This window comes from Brassica napus, chromosome C3, assembly GCF_020379485.1.
Source record: "Brassica napus cultivar Da-Ae chromosome C3, Da-Ae, whole genome shotgun sequence".
In the NCBI taxonomy this organism is placed as follows: Eukaryota; Viridiplantae; Streptophyta; class Magnoliopsida; order Brassicales; family Brassicaceae; genus Brassica; species Brassica napus.
The window spans coordinates 25,184,199-25,203,146 of record NC_063446.1 but is presented as its reverse complement, the minus strand read 5'-3'; the positions used below and the strand labels follow the sequence as shown (position 1 = coordinate 25,203,146).

General features: G+C 35.8%; 3 protein-coding genes across 4 annotated transcripts; 2 read left to right on the top strand and 1 right to left on the bottom strand.

The window, feature by feature from the left end:
* The first annotated feature begins 3,601 nt into the window (after positions 1 to 3,601).
* Positions 3,602 to 6,168, top strand: LOC106352992 (putative serine/threonine-protein kinase). Its single transcript, XM_013792652.3, has 6 exons — positions 3,602 to 4,068; positions 4,294 to 4,406; positions 4,484 to 4,694; positions 4,767 to 5,004; positions 5,074 to 5,224; positions 5,565 to 6,168. The coding sequence occupies exons 1-6, from the start codon at positions 3,996 to 3,998 to the stop codon at positions 5,949 to 5,951; spliced, it is 1,173 nt and encodes a 390-aa protein (XP_013648106.1). The 5' UTR covers positions 3,602 to 3,995; the 3' UTR covers positions 5,952 to 6,168.
* A 2,652-nt stretch (positions 6,169 to 8,820) lies between these two features.
* On the top strand, positions 8,821 to 10,399 carry LOC106352994. Its single transcript, XM_013792654.3, has one exon. It carries the CDS (start codon positions 9,124 to 9,126, stop codon positions 10,162 to 10,164), a length of 1,041 nt encoding a protein of 346 aa, XP_013648108.1. The 5' UTR covers positions 8,821 to 9,123; the 3' UTR covers positions 10,165 to 10,399.
* Positions 10,400 to 10,514: 115 nt separating this feature from the next.
* LOC106352990 (mediator of RNA polymerase II transcription subunit 27) lies at positions 10,515 to 13,155 on the bottom strand. Of its 2 annotated transcripts, XM_013792648.3 has the most exons (8): positions 12,766 to 13,155; positions 12,524 to 12,689; positions 11,403 to 11,856; positions 11,273 to 11,332; positions 11,131 to 11,199; positions 10,993 to 11,036; positions 10,748 to 10,906; positions 10,515 to 10,572 (listed from the first exon to the last, which is right to left on the bottom strand). In XM_013792648.3, exons 1-7 carry the CDS (start codon positions 13,043 to 13,045, stop codon positions 10,762 to 10,764), a joined length of 1,218 nt encoding a protein of 405 aa, XP_013648102.2. In that variant the 5' UTR covers positions 13,046 to 13,155; the 3' UTR covers positions 10,515 to 10,572; positions 10,748 to 10,761. The 2 variants fall into 2 exon arrangements, with proteins under 2 accessions (XP_013648102.2, XP_048606151.1); XM_048750194.1 differs by having other exon boundaries at positions 10,515 to 10,906.
* Positions 13,156 to 18,948: the final 5,793 nt, after the last annotated feature.

Here is an 18,948-nt window from a genome sequence, read left to right as displayed (position 1 = left end):
ACTATTAACATGAGAAAGTATTGTGTGAAGTAAGATGAAACTATTATTATTATCATCAAATGTATTTTTCCCTTCATAGATGTTACCTCACAAAGCAACTGCTAATGGTGTATAAGTTCTACATGAATTCACGTATATATATACCTAAACAGTACAAGAGATATGAAAGGTATCATAACCACTATATTTTCATCGAATTTTTATATGTCCGATAACAGCCAAACTCATTTTTGTATCATAATTTAAACCCACTAAAAACTAAACGCAATTTTGCAAAGAATATTTGAATCTTATATATTTTAACATTGATAGATTTCTATGGCTTTAGACAAAAGGCGCCTTTACATCGATCGTAACACCCACTATGAAGAAGGCTCTTTTAAAAACTACATAAGATGATTCTGAATAAAGAACAGCTTGCTCCAGATTACTTTGCAATTCGTAGGGATTCCATGAATTCAACATAATACCAGTCACCTTCTAAACATAATGTTGGATATATGAAGCAGAGACAAGTCAACGGTTTCGGGTTTTCTAGCTAGTGGTAAGTAAGGGAACATCTACACAACTTGTCTCATTTGCTTTCTATGAGAAGTCAGCTTACTAGAAGAACAAGTCATTGGGAAGGGAAAAACGTCATTGGGATTTTGGGAGGATAAGGGTCATCACGTTTTGAGAACAACAAAATCAGACCTTACTTGACCAGCAAGTAGTGACGTGCCACAACTCCACCACAGCCGATGAATTTAAACGAACAGTTAAACAGATGCATTAATAAAAGAAAGACGGAAAGCAATTTTTGTTTATTTTGGGATCTTTAGGAAACTGAATTTTCTCTTTAAATGATTACTATTTAGCATAAAGATGATGTCAAGTTAAGGGTGGTTTGATGACGATTTGTTTTTGTTTCTTCCAAAACATAAAATGCAGACTGTAAACACTTTTCTGAGATTAAAAAAAAAGAAAGAAAAAGAGAAACACGTGGTAATGTGAACGGCGACAATAACAACAGCGTCAAACTTCATGTGCCGTGTAGTTTGGTAATCAAAACTTAACGATAGATTATTATTTTTTGGAAAATTGTTTTTAGACCAAAAAAAATGATAACTATGTCTTTTTATACTAATATTTATTTTGTATCATTTCATCTATAATATTTTTTAATATTTTTGAAAATAAATTAAATAAATAGTTTTACAAACAAAAAAATTGAAAAAATATTAACTACTAATAAAATACATATATGAACTTAGTGGTATTTCTTCAGTTCTAAAAATGTTTAAATCATAATTTCAGATTATGTTCTAAATAAAGTAGAATTGACATTTTACAAAGTAGAAAAGGAAATCCACATTTTTCATTGAATATACCATGTTTAGAACACGTAAATAAGGGTACTCTAAAAATATTTAGAATATAGATTTCGCACTTAACCTACGGCTCTAAAATATGTAAAAATAGGAATCTACAGATTGTTATAAGTCTAAAATCTGCGGAAATCGAAATCTACACATTACTATAAATCTATAGAAATCGACTTCTACAGATTTACTGTAAATCTAAAACCTGTAGAAATCAAAATCTACACATTACTATAATTCTAAAAACCTGTAGAAATCGATTTCTACAGATTTACTGTATTCTACGGATAAGAATAATCAGTTCCGAAAAATATGGAAATAAAATTATTTGGAAAAATATCCAGTTTCATATTTTGAAAAATCGATTTTTGAAAAACAATATCCTAACAAACTCAAAAAATTCACCTTAACACACGATTGAAGCCTAAACATCCTAACAAACTCAAAAAATTCACCTTTTACCTTTGTATTTTCAAACTCTAGAAATGGAGACAGAGTTTCATACCTTTGCATATCGAACGAAAGAGTGATAGATTCGTAAAAAGCTCACGAAATCGTATGGATTAGGCTGAAGAATCGTCCAAATCAGAGTGAAATTGAGTGAGTTAGGGTTTATAAACGTGGGACTTTGATTTTCTCCCTTTTGTTCGTGGAGGAGATGAGAAATGATGGGTTTCATCCCAAAAAAATTGAATTTAAAGAGTTGAAATAGTGTTTGGTCGGTTCAAATCAAGTGTGAATCAAACCGGATATAACCGAAAAAACCAGGAAATCGATTTAGAATACTTACATGGGCACAGGATTGATCGGTGTACAATTAGAGATCAATCGATCCAAATGAAATCGACCTTTGCCGATCGAGTGAAATGGACCAGGTCGATCAGTATATGTTCTGAGTTTTTTTTGTTCTGCATAATGATCTGGATCGACCGGTCAGATCGACCTTGTGATAATGAATCGATCGGTCCCGCTTGATCGAACACATTTTTATTATATTTTAATGGGATATTTAACAATTGTTTTGTTAATTATAATTACAAAATTAAAATTAAATTTTAAGAGCATTATTGTCATTTTGAAAATAATTAGCCTAATGAGACATAAAATATATGAGATTAGTTTAAAAAGACATAGTTATCATTTTTTGGGTCTAAAAATAATAATTTTCCTTTTTTTAACGATAGATATTAGATATTACTCCATCTGTTTCATATTAAGTGTCGTTTTGGGTTTGTGCACACGGATTAAGAAAACAATTAATTTTGTACATTTCCTATATAAACACACAATTACCAATACACCTAACCATATTTCAATCAATAGAAAATAAATTATTGAATAAAACTAATAAATTTTGCATTGAAAATCGAAAATGACACTTATTTTGTAACGAAAAAAATTCTCTACAACGACATTTAATACGAAATGGAGGGAGTAGTTCTTATATGTTACTAAATTTCTAATTTACTATAGTAGATAAGGTGTCAATGACTCAATGGTAGAGATGCAACGACTGGCCACTAATACGTTTAGACTTTTCTGCAATTTATTTTCTTAGGAGATGAAAATTGTCAAATGGCATTTTTCAATGCATTATTCTACCTTTTTTTCAAAATGAAATAATTTCAAAAAATTTAAGTTTATACCTTTATTCTAGTCATATTTTATTTCAGAATAAAAATAAAATTATAAGAAAAATAATAATTAGATTACTCTATTTTTGAAACATATATATTTATCCTATTTTGGAATTGAAAATAAAGTAAGATTAGAATTTTTTACTGAAAAATAAAATATAGAGTGGAAAATGTATCAAGATCGAAGATGTTCTAACTTCTAATGTTAATTAGATAACAATTCATTAAACTTTGTAAAATGACGTTTGACCAAAAATGCAACTTCGCAAATGACAAAATGAAACTTTTTGAGCTATTTACTGATTGTGCTTGAAAAAAAATTATGTAACTTAATTAATTTTATAAAGAGGTATATCAATACCCAACACTAACACGTTAAATAATGATCTAGTGCTCCAAAATAATAAATAGCACAATTATGAAAATGAAAGTTTATCTGATTAATCGGATGTTTATATAATAAAATCTCGCATCATGCAAACATTTAATTTACGAGAGTAAAATCAATAAATCAGTCACGTCGACTTGTAGCTGTCGCTTTCAAGATTTTTGTTTGTTTGTTCTTGTGATAGCAATCAGCAGATGACAAATTAAAAATACAAGGACAGTAATTGCAGAGATACTTTTTAGCGTTTTCACTGTTCATATGTTCTGACTGGAGTTGGTTTGGCTACTTCAATAATTTATTGACATCCACACGAAAAAGGGTTGAAGAAAAAAAGCAACTCATGATGATTTCTAGTTGATTAAACTCTTTGGTCTTCTTGTGCCAAATGAATTTTCCCCACTAAGCAACTTCTTTTCAAACAAACCCATTATCTTCTGCTGCTTCTTCTTCTTCTTCTTCTGCTTCTTCTTCCTCCAGATTCAGTTTGTATCCAGGAGACGGGTCAAATTTGAGGTTCTTGTAGGAAACTTTTAGTTCTTACATCTCTATCAAATCCAGATTTAGTCTGCATCCAGGAGTGATTCTTGTATATACTCTCTGGATCTTGTGATGTTCTTTAATTGCTTCAGAGTTCTTGATAAGTGCAAAAGAAATGATCGTCTTGGTCAGAAAGAAGCTGAAGGTATATACAAAACCATTATCAATACGTTTGTACTTTATGTTCAAGTTCTTGATTATTTTAGGGGTTTTTGCCTGTGATCATTACTGTAATAATGAATTTTTAGGTTAAAGAATCTGCTACAATGGTTGACCAATTTGATTTAGTCACTTTCTTGATCTCTTTTTTTTTTTTGCTAAAGAAATTGGTTCTTGAATTTAATGATCTCTGGTTCTTTGAATGATTCAGAGATTTGCACCGACAATGTGAGAGTCTTTTCATATAACTCATTAAGATCAGCCACAGATGATTTCCATCCATCTACCAGAATCGGAGGTGGTGGCTTTGGCGTTGTCTACAAGGTAAGAAACGTTTGAAAAGATGTTACGTTTGATGTTTCTAGTGAATCATGCACCAACATGGTTCTTGAATCTTGCAGGGAGTATTGAGAGATGGTACACAAGTAGCAGTGAAATCACTTTCAGCAGAATCTAAACAAGGCACACGCGAGTTCTTGACTGAGATCAACTTGATATCCAACATTCATCATCCTAACCTTGTTAACCTCATTGGCTGCTGCATAGAAGGGAACAATCGGATTCTCGTCTATGAGTACCTTGAGAACAACAGTCTTGCTAGTGTTTTGCTCGGTAACGTTCATCTACCAAGTCCAACACTGTGTGTCCTGTCTTTCTCCTGATGTTGTTTGAGTGATCTTTTAGGTTCAATGAGTAAGTATGTTCCACTTGATTGGTCCACAAGAGCTGCCATTTGCGTTGGGACAGCTTCCGGCTTAGCTTTCCTTCACGAGGAAGTCGAGCCTCAGATGGTTCACCGCGACATCAAGGCGAGTAATATCTTACTAGACCGAAACTTTTGTCCCAAGATTGGAGATTTCGGGTTGGCAAAGCTTTTTCCAGACAATGTCACTCACATTAGTACCCGAGTCGCTGGAACAGTGTAAGAATCCTTTCATGTTTCCATCTTTCCTCTACAGATGTTTTCAGCTAATGAAGTCTGACACTACAGGGGATACTTGGCCCCAGAATACGCACTTCTAGGTCAGTTAACAAAAAAGGCAGACGTTTACAGCTTTGGGATACTTGTGCTTGAAGTCATAAGTGGTGGTAGTAGCAGCAGAGCGGCCTTTACAGACGAGTTATTGGTTCTGGTCGAATGGGTAAAGCTTATAAACTCTAATACCTTAACACACAATATATACTATGTCAATGAAAACATCCTAAACTTTGTGGTTCAAAGAATCGAACTAAAATAACCAAAACCGGATCAAAACTGTTGAATACCTAAATATCCGAACAATTCCTATATTTATATATCCAAACCGAACCTAAAAACGAGAACGGAATGTATATTCGAATATATATAAATATTAATTATATTTACATATAAAATAACCAGAAATATAATTTAAAAATGTACTTAAACTATTTGAGAAAAAGAGACGAATTGTCCAAAACTATCTGTGATCAATGGTTTATAGTTAATCAGTGGTTTGGTAGGTATGGAAGCTGAGAGAAGAAGGGAGGCTACTAGAGTGTGTGGATCCATATCTTACCAAGTTTCCTGAAGCAGAAGTGATACGATTCATCAAAGTAGCTCTATTCTGCACTCAAGCCGCGGCACAAAAGAGACCAAACATGAAGCAAGTGGTGGAGATGCTTAGCAGGAAAGAGATTAAGCTCAACGAGTCTGCCTTAACGGAGCCTGGTGTCTACAGAGGTGTCAACAAGGGAGGCAACCACCGTGGCCTCGGTCTTAGAGGTAGCAGCTCACAGGAGAGCTCATCAACACAAGGTTACAAAGGGAAAAGCCCAGCTGTTAATCAAGGATCGTCGTCGGCTTCTGTTATTTCGTTTCAGAGCATTTCAGAGGTGGCTCCTAGATGATTATGATTATTTCTTTTGATAGAGCAGATGCATATATTCTTGAGTGTATTAATTAGTTTCTGATGGATTAGTATATCTAAATATAGATATAGTAGATCAAATACCAAGAGAGAAATATTATTAATTCAATAAGAAGTCTTCTGTTGTGAGTGGGATTCATAGCATTTTTGTCGTTGTAAAGTTCTGTTTCTAATGGATACTATAGCCAATTAATCAATTCTATAGACAATAAAAGGGACATTGATTGTTGAAAGCTGATAGGAAACTATGTTACGTTTTAATTGAGTGGGAAAAATCAAGTTCAAGAACAATAAAGTGAAATGCAGGCTTTTGATAAGGTTACATGTCTACCCATAGAATCAATTTTTTTTTTTTTGACAACAAGACATTCACAGACTGACTCTGTAAACCAAATCGGTAACTCTGTATCCATGTGAACGACGAAAGACGGTTGTTTCCTAACACTGCGTGCTAAGCTATCCGCCCGTATGTTCTCCGTTTGAGGTACATGAACGATGTCTGAGTTGAGAAAACTTCTTCGTAAAAGCTTGATATCTTCCAGATAACTTTCAAATGTTGGTCATTCTTCTGGTTCTGAAACCATTTTTACCATTTGAGAACAATCCGTTACAAACATAACCTGAGACTGTCGTAAATTCTTCATACATTCCATTGCTCAAATCAAAGCCTCCACCTCCGAATAAAGATGTGAAAGACATGCTCTTACATTCCTTGCTCCTAATAAACCATCGAAGCCCGGTAAGGTACTATACCATCCTTGTCCCGAAAATATTTCTTTATCTTTCCACGAACCATCTATAAAACAACATCGTCCTGGAGTTGCTAATGTGGGTCTGGTCTATACCTGACGCTCCCTCTTCTGATCAGTGAGTACATGTGCCTCAGCCCAAAGTGTTGATTCCAATTCCGCTAATTTAAGTGTTTCACTTGGATCAATATCCAGATTACTAAACACTTTATTATTCCGACCTTTCCATATATATCATAATATCCATGCAAATTGGTGGGTCATCCATCTTTGGATTGACTCTCCAAAAAAGATGATCCATGTTACCAAAAAAAGAACAAGTAGGAAAAATATTGGGATTCGATGGTATTTTAGATAATGCCCACACTTGACGTACTGGAGAACATTCAAAAAACACATGATTTATTGATTCTTCCGGATCTCCGCATCGAGGACAACATATATCCTTTTGTATTCTTCTCGCTCTAAGATTTTTCATTACCTCTATACAACCTGAAAAAAATTGCCATAAAAAATGTTTTATCTTCGGCGGGCACCGCACTTCCCAACAGAAGGCTTTTAGTATATCTACCGTGGACCCATAAAAATCTGGTGGTTTTAAATATAAGGAAAGCAATATTATCTCAGCACTATGGTTATATAAATATCTTTAGACTTCAAAACATGTAAGTTTCTATTGTATACATAGCTAAAATTCAACTACTATTTTTTGTCTTTCACAACATAACGCTCTCTTTACTCATGAAATGTTTTACCGTTTTAAAACAAGACAAATAATCTTTCTTTATGTATTTGCTTTCTTGCCAATGTAATAAAACTTTTTTTTAGCTTTAATAAAACTAGGGTTGGGCCAAAAACCCGGATCCGAAGAACCGAACCGAACCCGATCCGAAAAAATAACACCGAATCCGAACCGAAATTAATTAAATATCCGAACGGGTTCAGAATTTTGGTATCTAAAGAACCGAAACCGAATCCAATTCGAACCGAAGTATTTCGGGTACCCGAATATAACCGAAATAGATTTATATACCTAAATATATATTGCTTATTTTTAGATTTAATATATATTAAAAACATCTAAAATATATAAGATACTTTTAAGTTGTCTAAAATACTTGAAAATATAAATAAATAGTCAAAAATAAATGTCTAAAATAGCTAAAATATATTCAAAACACCAAAATACTTAAAATATCTACTGATTTTCTATCCAAATATTCAAATCAAACCAATTTATATGTTAATTTTAGGTATTTTGACATATATTATACAAATTTATATGTAATATATTATTTTGTTTTATAGATTTTGTGAAATTTTAAGCATATAATAAATATTGAAATTTAAAAACAATTTAAATAGGTTATTCTAACCCGAACCGAACCCGTAAAGATCTGAACCGAACCCGAACCAAAATTTAGAAATATCCGAATGGGACTAAAATCTTTAAACCCGAAAATCCGAAATTCGAATAGATCCGAACCGAATCCGAACGCCCACCCCTAAATAAAACCTCTTGTTGCAACTTCTGCTAGTGCATTCAGCTTTGAGAGGAGAGGAACACACATTATTTCATAAAAGTGTTGAATGTAAGCTTTTCTTTGGATTCTTTAGATACTGTTGATACGTTTTGTTCTTGTTTGGTCAGATATTTTTTTGGACCTACAATTTGTGAAACGCTTAAAGTTTTGTCTTTTTGTTGAATCATCATCCTTCCTTTAAGAAATTTATGGGAACTTACCTCTTGTTTTTTTGTTTGACAAGAATTATTTTAAATGAGATCAGAAAAGAAGAAGAAAGCCAAGTGGGGACTGCCCATGAGCTTTCTTGTCATTGGTCCATTGATGTCGACCCCTCTTTCTTGTCACTGAAACGAGTTTTTTTATTTATTTAATGTTAATTATCTTTGTAGGACGATCGAGTTCACTTTATAAGTACACTATTACAGTATTATTCACTCAAGCTGTCTTTACATATATGTAACCATCTGATCGTAAGTAAAACAAAATGTGTGAAGCAAAGCCTCTTCGACAACTCTTAACCATTTTAATGTCTTTTATAAACGTTTTGAAGAAAATGCGCATAGGTTTCATAATCTCAAATATTAAACAAGAGAGAATGTAATAATAACATTGAATAAAAAAAAAAAGAAACAGCATTAAATGCATTCACAACCTTTAGTCAGCAAGCACTACAAGAAAGAGAATGAGAGCGAATCGTGGTCTCTGGTTTCTTCAGAAGATTATATTTTAATCTTCTTCTTCACGTAAATCCACACAAAAACAAAGAAAACAACTTTACTTGTCTTCTTGAAAAAGTAAAACTCTTTCTCGATTCCTAAAAGATTCCATCTAGAAGAAGAAGAAGAAGAAGAAGAAGAGCTTGTCCCTGTTCAAAGCTATGGCGATGTTCAAAGCCCTATCCTTTCTGTTTGTTCTGTGCTTCAAGATTCATGGAACCATGGCTACTACACACGAGAACTCCTCCTTTTCATTTGATGGGTTCGCAAAGTCTCCAACTTTTGACAAGGATGTGTCTCTGTTCGGAGATTCGAAGCTAGTCAGTTCCACTTCTTCGATTCAGCTGACTGACTCAGTGAGTGGAAGCGTGGGAGGAGTCCTTTACAAGAAACCCATCAAGCTTCTCCAAGGTAAAGAGAGGAGGAACTCGTTGTCTTTCTCCACTCACTTCTCCTTCTCGATGCCTAACGAGATTAGTGACGTCATGGGTTTTGTAATGGTTCCGACAAGTTTTGATCTTGGTCTGCTCGGTAAGAAAGACACCACCTCCTCCTCTGCTTTAGGGTTTCTGTTTCGATACGCAAAGAACGAGACGGTTGTTGGCTTTGAGTTTGATGTATCCAGTGGAGGCAACCGTGCGAGAATCTTGATAGGTTCTCAAATTAGAAACCTTTCGTTTAGGGGTGACTTGATGATGGAGAAAGGAGGGAGGCTGAGCTGTATGGTTGAGTATGAGGCGAGTTCTAAGAGAATGATGGTTCGGTTTAGAAAAGCCGGTTCGGTTAAGATGTATGATCCGTTCTTCTCTTTCTCGGTGGACTTGGAGGAGCTTTGGAGTGGTGGTGAGTTCATGGTGGGGTTGAGCTCTGCAAACGGGAACTCTTCAAATGCGCATTTTCTATATTCGTGGGGGGTTGAGATATGGCATCCTCCTCCGGTGTGGATGCATTCAGAGCCGCTTCAGCCGTATGAAGCATTGGAGGCTGAGAAATCCACGGAGGAGGAAGTGGGTGTTGAGAGAAACGGGTGTTTATGGGGGATGCTTGGTGTTTTGGTGTTGGGTGCAGTGTGTGGAGCCTTGGGAGCAGTGTTGGCTTTGTGTCTATGGACATTATGTGGTGTGAGGCGGTCTATGGTGGTGGTTCCAGAGGAATGTCCTGTGAAAACTGTGAGTGTTATTGTTATTGAAGAAGGCAAGTAGTGAGGAGTTTGGTTTTGGTTTTGGAAGGTTGTCTTATGTTGTGTAAATGTATGATCTTATTCTTCTTTTTCTTCTTCTTCTTCCTAGCCCTTTTGTTTTGCTTTAGTGACTCTTCTGTGTGTTTCTTTAGTTTCACGTTTGGACTTAAAAATCAAATTTCAAATGTAAAATCACTATGAAAAGTAGACACAAGCTTATTGATCAAAGAAGACATGAACTTATATTTCTTGGTAAATGTAACATCTTTTCTGTTTCTGGTTCTGAATCCAACACGTTCTTCTCCTGGCACAAGATTCAGGACCCACTTTGTCTTCTTCTCACTTTGATGTTTATTGCAACATACTAACATATGAATGTGAACCGAGTAAAATAAGTCTTTGGTCAGTCATCTCGTGACAGATCAAATATCTACAAAATAGACAACAGTCACATGTACCATCACTTGTCACTTGCCTCTATGTCTCTTAACCGAGAAGAGAAACAAAGAAAGAAACTGCTGTAATGTAAAATTTAACCTCAACATGGGACACAAACCAGAGATTATAGATCCATATAAAATGTTCTAAGTAGCAAGCTCTCTAACCTTCTAACTGATCATTAGGAATCATCTGGAGAGCAACCGCCGTGGTAAGCTTCACAAACATCGAGGTTGGCTGCAAGAGGCAATTCTTGGTAAGCTCGGTGTAGAGGAGGTAGGATTAAAGCAGACTTTTTATCCATCGCTAATAGCCTTCCACATTTACTACATCATAAGAGATGTGAAAAAGTTTACTACACAGAAAACACGAAAGCTACACTGCAGAAGAATATTATAGACTGGCTTATCACCTGCATGGTTTACTAAATAAGGATTCAAAACTGCATATCCATAGCTGCATTAGAGGAAAATAAAAGGTGTAAATTAACTTCCACGGATCCAAAAGAACGTAATCCAGAGACAGAAAGAGTCCTTGTTAAATCTTTTACCAGAAGAGAGTACAGAGCGGTTCCGGTACCAAAACCGAGGAAATATTGCAAGACCGTAGAAGCATGTTCCTGCAAGAAAATATTTTATTAATGCAAGTTCCTAATCAATCAAATTCGTAACACCAGTAGCAGTCTCTGTTACCGTGATGTGTTTGTACACATGATGAGCCGAGAAGCCTCTCGAATATAAGTAGCTTCCTCCCTATAAAGAAGCGAAGAGATGAAGAAAAAACAAAATCCTATGAAGATCAGTTTTAACTAATGGAAGTTACCTCATCAGGAGAGAAGAATGCAACAGAATCTGGATCAACAGAACCAGCTGGATTCAACGAGACCACAGCTCTGAACACGGATGGAACATACAACTCAATTACAGCAACTTTATCAGCGACTTCAGCCTCTAACCCTGATCTCAGCTTACTAGAACTCTGAAAAACAAGTTTCGATGCTTCTGGAGGATCATCATCACTGCCTGATCCAGGTAAAGAATTAGCTCTTTTGAGCCAGCTCAACCGTCCATAAGTAGACACCTTCACATTCGGAACCAGCTTCTCTAAACGCGATTGTATATCAGGCAATGTTTTGCAATCAAACGGCTCCTCTCCTCCATGTTCTAATAGTGAATGGGATGCACGATGTTTCTTTGATCTTGATTCCATCTTTACTCCATCGTCAATGTGAGGAAAGAAACGCCTCTTTTGATCCGTAAAAGCCTTGAGAGCTAACCTACAGTCATCAAGAGTCACATCTGATGACATACTCAAAGTTTTAACAAACCAAATCATTCACGAGAGAAGAGCATATGGAGAATGCACGGCATTTAATAGCGGATGACACTCTAAATTGCATGATCCAGTAAGGTTAATAATCATTTCAACAAACACCACACGGCATGAACCAAAATGGAAATTCTGGACAGACGATGGAACTATAAACCACAATCTACTCTCCAGGAGGAAGAGTAACTAACAGCCAAATGTATCTTCAATTCTAAGTAGTATACTATATACTAATTTTTATAATAATTTTAAATAGCATATTCATATTGCTCTACCAATCATTTTATTAAACAGTTTTAGCAAAAGCTGCAGATCAAAGAAACTTCACGGTACCGCAGTTAATAATAACAAAAATCTTTATATGTATATATACGTTTTCGTTACTATTATCGTTACTATTAAAACCGTACCACAGTTGTTGTATGTTACCATTCGGAGCCACTTCCAGAATAAGAATCAACATACTCTTTTTTTTTTTAATTATACAAGGTATCCAGACTAGTCACGTATTACCACGCCTGTCCATGACGATGCCGAAATGTTAATTCGCCGGGACTCGAACCTAATCAGTTAAGTATGCACAAAAATCTTTGGAAACAATGTCATAATCATACCTAGTTCTATCAACAGCAGAAGCACCAGCTTGGCCAGCAAGCTGCCTCTTCCAAGCATATGCAACGACCGCACCATCTGGACAAACCAGCGGCATGTGAAGACCCCACGAGTTACTCCTCGACCTGAGAGACTCAGTGAGAACCCCAGACTCTTCCAACTTCTTCCCTGAGATCCAATCAACACCATCCCATCCTTATAATCCCTAATCGGATACTAACGAAAGAATCAAATTGTAAAGTACCAATTGAACGGAGATCGTGAAGGTGTTGGCGCATGGATGCGTCTTCTTTGAGTAAGAGCTGAAGAGACGTATCGGTGGTGCTGGTGCGAGGATGAGAGGTTAGGAAAAAGGCTTCGAAGACACGGTCTGCGCCGAGGCGAATATCGGCGATTACTCGAGCCGCTTGGTTGAGTCGCTCCATGGCCTGAGCCACCTGCTTCGGCGGCGCCTCCAGTTCAGACTGACTGTTCGCCGCCTCGGTAGGGTTCTGGAGAAGTTGGAGCTGCTGTAACGACTGCATAAGCTGTGATGAAGAATCAATCTCTCTCTCTCTCTCTCTCGATTACAGGTCGATCCAGTGAACTGTAATCTTCACGGCTACGACGGCGAAGGACCTTAACCGGTTTGTAGCAAATATGGAAAGACCTTAACCGGTCTGGACTCTATAAAATGGATCTGACATTAACCGGTTCAATAATTATTACTGTGGAATAGGCCTAAGAGCAATTTTATACTTACATTCAGATTAAGTATCTCTTAATTAGTTTTTAATAGTACTAGTGGTTTTTCCGAGCTACGTCCGAGTTTTTTAGCTAAATTTTACCTTAATTTAATTTATTTTATTACTTTAAAATATGTATAATCATGTCTATCTATTTAAATTATTAGAATGCAAACGCTAGTAATATTGATAATAGATATTATATGACTTAAAAATTATATATTCTTGATTTATATTTTAAAAAGTTAAACATTGAATTATTTTTCTTATAAATTTTATTAATGCTTTAGATGTACTTTTCATTTAATTTCATTTTATCTTGTAATATTTTATATTGTTTAGAACTACTTGTTTCAATAAAATTAAACATATTTTTTGTTTGAGAAAGTAAACTTTAGGTTTTGTTATATTTATTGTGTTTCATTTTTTGGTAGGTATTCCTATGGACCTCACGCCCAAATGAAATACGATGGTTGTGGAACTCCTGCGAGTAAGTAGTATATAGATTGTATTTTTGCTTGTCACTATTTTGTTGTGAAGAGATTAAATCCAAATAATTTGTGCTTTCAGATAAATGGATGACATAATTATTGCAATCAATTTTAAAACGTTAAAACTGCTGGTGTGACTTCATAATGTGTAGCAGGTTCATCATCTCCAAAAAATTGAGTGATCACTCCTTGCGCGCCTACTTTGCATTTCATTCTCCTCGGTTCGAGCACGATCCTCCATGGAGCTTGCGTTTTCCACAGTTGGAGCTTGTAGCGGTGGTGCAGTGACCGCGTATTCAACATTTGGACCAGACTCGCATTGGTTGTTGTTCACTGGAACACCTTGGTGATGCCTATATTTAAAGCTGAAAAACTTGTTGCAAGTGTTAGGTTAACAGGTGTTAGTTAGGCGTAAATTTCAGGAGAGGAGCATATGAATCATAAACGATCAGTGCTATTGATGTGAGAATACATCACCTTACTACCCTAAGTCCCTAACAGCCTTCTCGTCATTACACCAGGCACATGTATAAGAAGTGAAGCCATGCTGTAGCTTTCGATAGAACTTAGAACCGGAGATGTCACTGACTTTGGTTTTGCAGAGGAATTCAGTTTCCTACAGAGATAGACATGTTGAGGATGAGTACACTTCTAGTCTTCTACTGTTAATAAGAGTGAAAAATAACTCGTGTTTCCAGTGTCAATAAGTAAATAGACGTACCTGTGGGATAGGATTAACGACATAGGCATTCAGCTCCGATAGCGTGACAGATTCAATTTTCTGAACATCTAAATCACTGAAAGAAGTCGAGGATGAGGCAGTTTCAAAACCACACAGTCTGCATACAGCAGTGATTAAGAAGTATTAGAAAACATGCTGTAAGGAAGTGGAAACAATAGGGTGAAGTAGGTTCATCTTACACTTTATGAAACCTGTTGCTGGCAAGAGTTTCCTGGTGAAAGTAGAAGTGTCTTCCGGAGGTTGCGTTGAAGAATGGACGACCTGAGGTTGCTTATACGTATGTTAATGTTGTTGATACAGAATTGAATCTACAGTCAATTTCTTTCTGATCCTTACCTATAAAAGAGGAGGAGAATAATGACATTCTCTTCTCAAAACATCCAATACCTCCTGCTAGCTTAATTTCTTCTGTAAATCCTTCAATCATATCCCACAACACCTATATGACAAAAGATAAGAGACAACTCACTTAAGTTTATTGCTATATGATGTCATTATATATGAAAGTATGATTTACCGACGTTCAATTCTCTCACAAAATCTGCAAAATTCCTCAAACACGACATGGTGGAGCCAAAACATTCTACAACTCTTTAAAAAATAGATGAGAAACATTCACAACATAGGCACAAAAATGGAAGAAATATCGTACCTGTCGAGGCGTTCGTTTCCACTTCTTGCCACGGTTTCACATTCTTCGACGCTTGTAATCTCTCTCTTCAGCTAAAAGCTCTTGTTTGTCTTTATTTTATTCATTCCTACACGTTATAGACAATATATATACTTTGTTAGTGATTTGGTATAACGATTTTTTCTTATATCTTTCATACAACGCAGCTGTTTTGAGAAACACTATTGAGTCGCTAGAAAATAATGCATCTCAGAGTTTGAAACTAAGAGAGCTTTACCGATTGATGAAATTGTAGAGACGAAAACATCACTTTCGCTTCAGAGAAAGTATGAACATGTTCCTGTTTTCAAATCAACCAAACCAGATCCTAGGTTACATTTAAGGCAGCAATGTTATAAAGCTAAGTATTAGTAAGTAGATTTACTTTTTCAGATACTGACGGCGGCATACTCATCGTTGTTGGGTCTCCTTGTTGAAAACGTTTTGATACTCCTAATTTCCCCGACTCTACATATCAACACTACTATCAAGCCTCATGTAGTAGTAACATCAAATCAGAGTAAGGAGTGAATGTAAGGGTTGGTAAAGCAAACCGCAAATCAGTGTTGGTGTTGAAGAGTAACATGAGTTGGTCATGCTTGCAGAACCTAAACCGGTCAGCCAGGATCTGTTGACTCGGTTCTGCGAGCTCAACCTAAACGGGTTGTTCCAAAAATCTAATCGCAACAGGAGAGCGTTACCAAACCTGAATTTGGGGTTGCTTCTTGCAACATGAAAATCACTCAGCTCATAAAAGGAGCCTTCTTTTAAGAGTTGTTAAGGCGGTAAACACTGATAGAGGCTTCAAAGAGGGTCCCCTGGGGAAGAATGAACCATTTAACAAAAACTGAAACAGTTAAAATCTTATTCTAATAATTGAAATAAGGATCCGACAAACTTTTGTATCAATAAGCAGTATATGAACGCCCATCAGCTCCCTGCGTTTCTTCACATGACGGGACTCCCAAAATTAAAGTAGTCTGGTGTGAACTCCGAGAAATAAACTTGAAAAGTCGCCATGGTAGAACGTTTTAATGAGAATGAACAGAAGTTCAGAATTAGGAAAAACAAAAGGATTTGGCTTCGTCTCTCATGCAGTTTGTATTTATATGCAACGAAGATGATGTAGGTGGAATTACACAAAAATTGAAGAGTGTAACGTCATCTGAGAGATAGGGAAGCGTTTCAGTGGCATCTTCTCTACTCCGGTGAAGGGTGAAGCCAGGGATTCGCGAAAGACGATACCAAGTGGACCATAGCTAAATGGGCCAATCACTAAGTGACAAAACCCTGAACAGGCTTGGTATATGATCCATATGTTGCTAACGAAACCCAAACATTAAGATTGTCACGTGTCTTTTTTAGCCCTACGGAGAAAAAAAAATGGACCAATTATAACTTCTCTGACGTGTCAAAACGAAGCTTCACTATTGGTTGATTTTTTATAGTGACGTGGATAGCTTTAGAGTGGAGTATATTCTCCTTTTAATATTGTTAGATTTAGGGAATAAAATTGATTAAAAAACTTAGTTAACAAACTTGAGATTTTTATGTCTCCATTGCAAATCTCTTATTTTAGGGTTTTTAAAAATAAAATAATATTAAACATTTTTTATTAAAATTAAAAAAAAATTATTAAATAAAACAATAGTAAAAGATAACATTTTTAAAATAGATTTTTAAATAAAAATACGAAAACAAAGATTGTTAAAATAAACGAGAATTATTTGAAAGAAGCATCCGAGATCAGTTGTTATCTTCACCACGTCCAAATCTACGCCAAATATGTTCAACCAAATCATCTTTCAGTTGTTGATGCATTTGTCTATCACGAATTCTTATTCGAACACCTATCATATTTGCGATATTTGAAGGGATATCTGTAGAATACGTGAGATCGGCATGTGAACTTCTGTGGTCTTCTCCTTGTTGGAACTCTGAAACATCAAACTGAGTGTATCCACCTCGTTCGTCTTGTACTATCATATTATGGAGTATGATACATGCTCTGATAATCTTCCCAATTTTGACTTTATCCTAAAGCAGCGCTGGATTTTAACAATGGCAAAGCGCGCTTGCAAGACTCCGAAAGCATGTTCGACATCTTTTCGGACAACTTCTTGACATTGAGCAAATAAACTGCTTGCGGACCTTGTGGTATAGGAATATATTGGATAAAAGTTGTCAATTTCGGATAAATACCATCGGTGAAGTAGTAAGCCATATGATACTCTATTCCATTGACTGAGAAAGTGACATTCAAAGCTTGACCTTTCATTGTGTTATTAAAAACATGTAAACAATCAAGAACATTGATATCATTTAATGTACCTGGAGGTCCAAAAAACACATGTCATATTATCGTAAGAAGCAACCGCCTCTAAAACGATTGTTGGTTTACCCGAACCACGAAAATATTGCCCTTTCCAAGCAGTGGGACAATTCTTCCACTCCCAGTGCATACAATCGATGCTTCCTATCATCTCGGGAAATTCACGATGCTCTCCAACATCAAGTAGACGTTGAAGATCAGCCGGTGTTGGTCTTCTTAAGTACTCATCGCCAAACAAATATATTATTCTTTCCACAAAATTTTTCACACATAACCGAGTTGTTATTTCACCGAGCCGGAGGTATTCGTCGACCGTATCAGCTACAGAACCATACACCAAGACACGAATGGCTGCGGTACACTTTTGAAGGGGAGATAGACTAATCCTTCCGAGACCATCTTTCTTTTCCCGAAAATATTGAACTTCGTTGGAGAGTCGATCAACAATGTGCATGAACAATGGCTTGTTCATTATAAAACGTCGTCGGAAGAAATTATCAGGATACGTTGGAGTTTCACTGAAATTATCATTCCATAAACGAATATGCCCTTCTTCACGATTTCTTTCGATATAAGCTCGTTTTTTTCTTTTTTTTCTTCGTTCTTCTTGATCACCATGAATGGTAAAATTCTCAAAGGCTTGATCAAAATGTTGATCAAAGAGCTCATCAAATGTATCATCAAAAGAATCATCTAAAGTGTTTTGAAAAAAAGAAGCCATTAAGGTGATTTAAAAGAGAAGATGACTTGTTTATAAACTTGTTATTAGTGAGAGAAAACCACGTAAGAAGTTTAACCTGTGAAATAAGAAAGAACTTGAGAGAGAAAAAAAGAACTTGAGAGAGATAGAAGAACTTGAGATGGAAGTCTGATCTTGTAAAATACACTTTCATTTATACAGGTTTCGAATTACACTGTCCTTACTAAACATACAAAGTCCGTGATATACATGAAAATAGAAGACTACAAGACTTGAGTGTACAAGAGAGTCTGTGATACATGAGAATAAATGACTATATGACAAAACAAGAGACGACTCAAAACAAGACATGATTACAAGAATGGCCCGTGACACACTGATACAAAAGACGACACAACACAGGAAATGACTACAAGAATGGCCCGTGATTGACCTGAAAATGCTACTCCGTGAATCTTCAATCTCAATATGGTAGCGGGAACACTCATTACTACCAATGCCACGTATTGTATTCATTTCAAACGGAACATGGTACGTGGCTTTGATGGTAATGAGTAGTCCCATTACCTTATTATTACAAGGCATGTGAAGTTCTTTCCCGTGACAGAACCAGTATGCAGCCTCTTCTTTCCCGTGACACAAGAAAACAAAGAGATGGAACCACTTGCTTCACTCTTCACTCGTTACCTGAAACAAATAAAAGAATAGTCCACATCAACATTTAACTCAACAAAGACCAAAACATTAACTTGACAATATAGCTCAAC

Coding starts and splice junctions, on each gene's coding strand:
- LOC106352994 (XM_013792654.3), top strand. CDS start 9,124: ATGGCGATGTTCAAAGCCCTATCCTTTCTGTTTGTTCTGTGCTTCAAG.
- LOC106352990 (XM_048750194.1), bottom strand. CDS start 13,045: ATGCAGTCGTTACAGCAGCTCCAACTTCTCCAGAACCCTACCGAGGCG. Junction 11,857..12,523: donor TCTGCTGTTGATAGAACTAG/GTATGATTATGA, acceptor TGATGACTGTAG/GTTAGCTCTCAAGGCTTTTA. Junction 10,907..10,992: donor TTATTTAGTAAACCATGCAG/GTGATAAGCCAG, acceptor CTTATGATGTAG/TAAATGTGGAAGGCTATTAG.
- LOC106352992 (XM_013792652.3), top strand. CDS start 3,996: ATGTTCTTTAATTGCTTCAGAGTTCTTGATAAGTGCAAAAGAAATGAT. Junction 4,407..4,483: donor GCTTTGGCGTTGTCTACAAG/GTAAGAAACGTT, acceptor TGAATCTTGCAG/GGAGTATTGAGAGATGGTAC. Junction 5,225..5,564: donor TATTGGTTCTGGTCGAATGG/GTAAAGCTTATA, acceptor GTGGTTTGGTAG/GTATGGAAGCTGAGAGAAGA.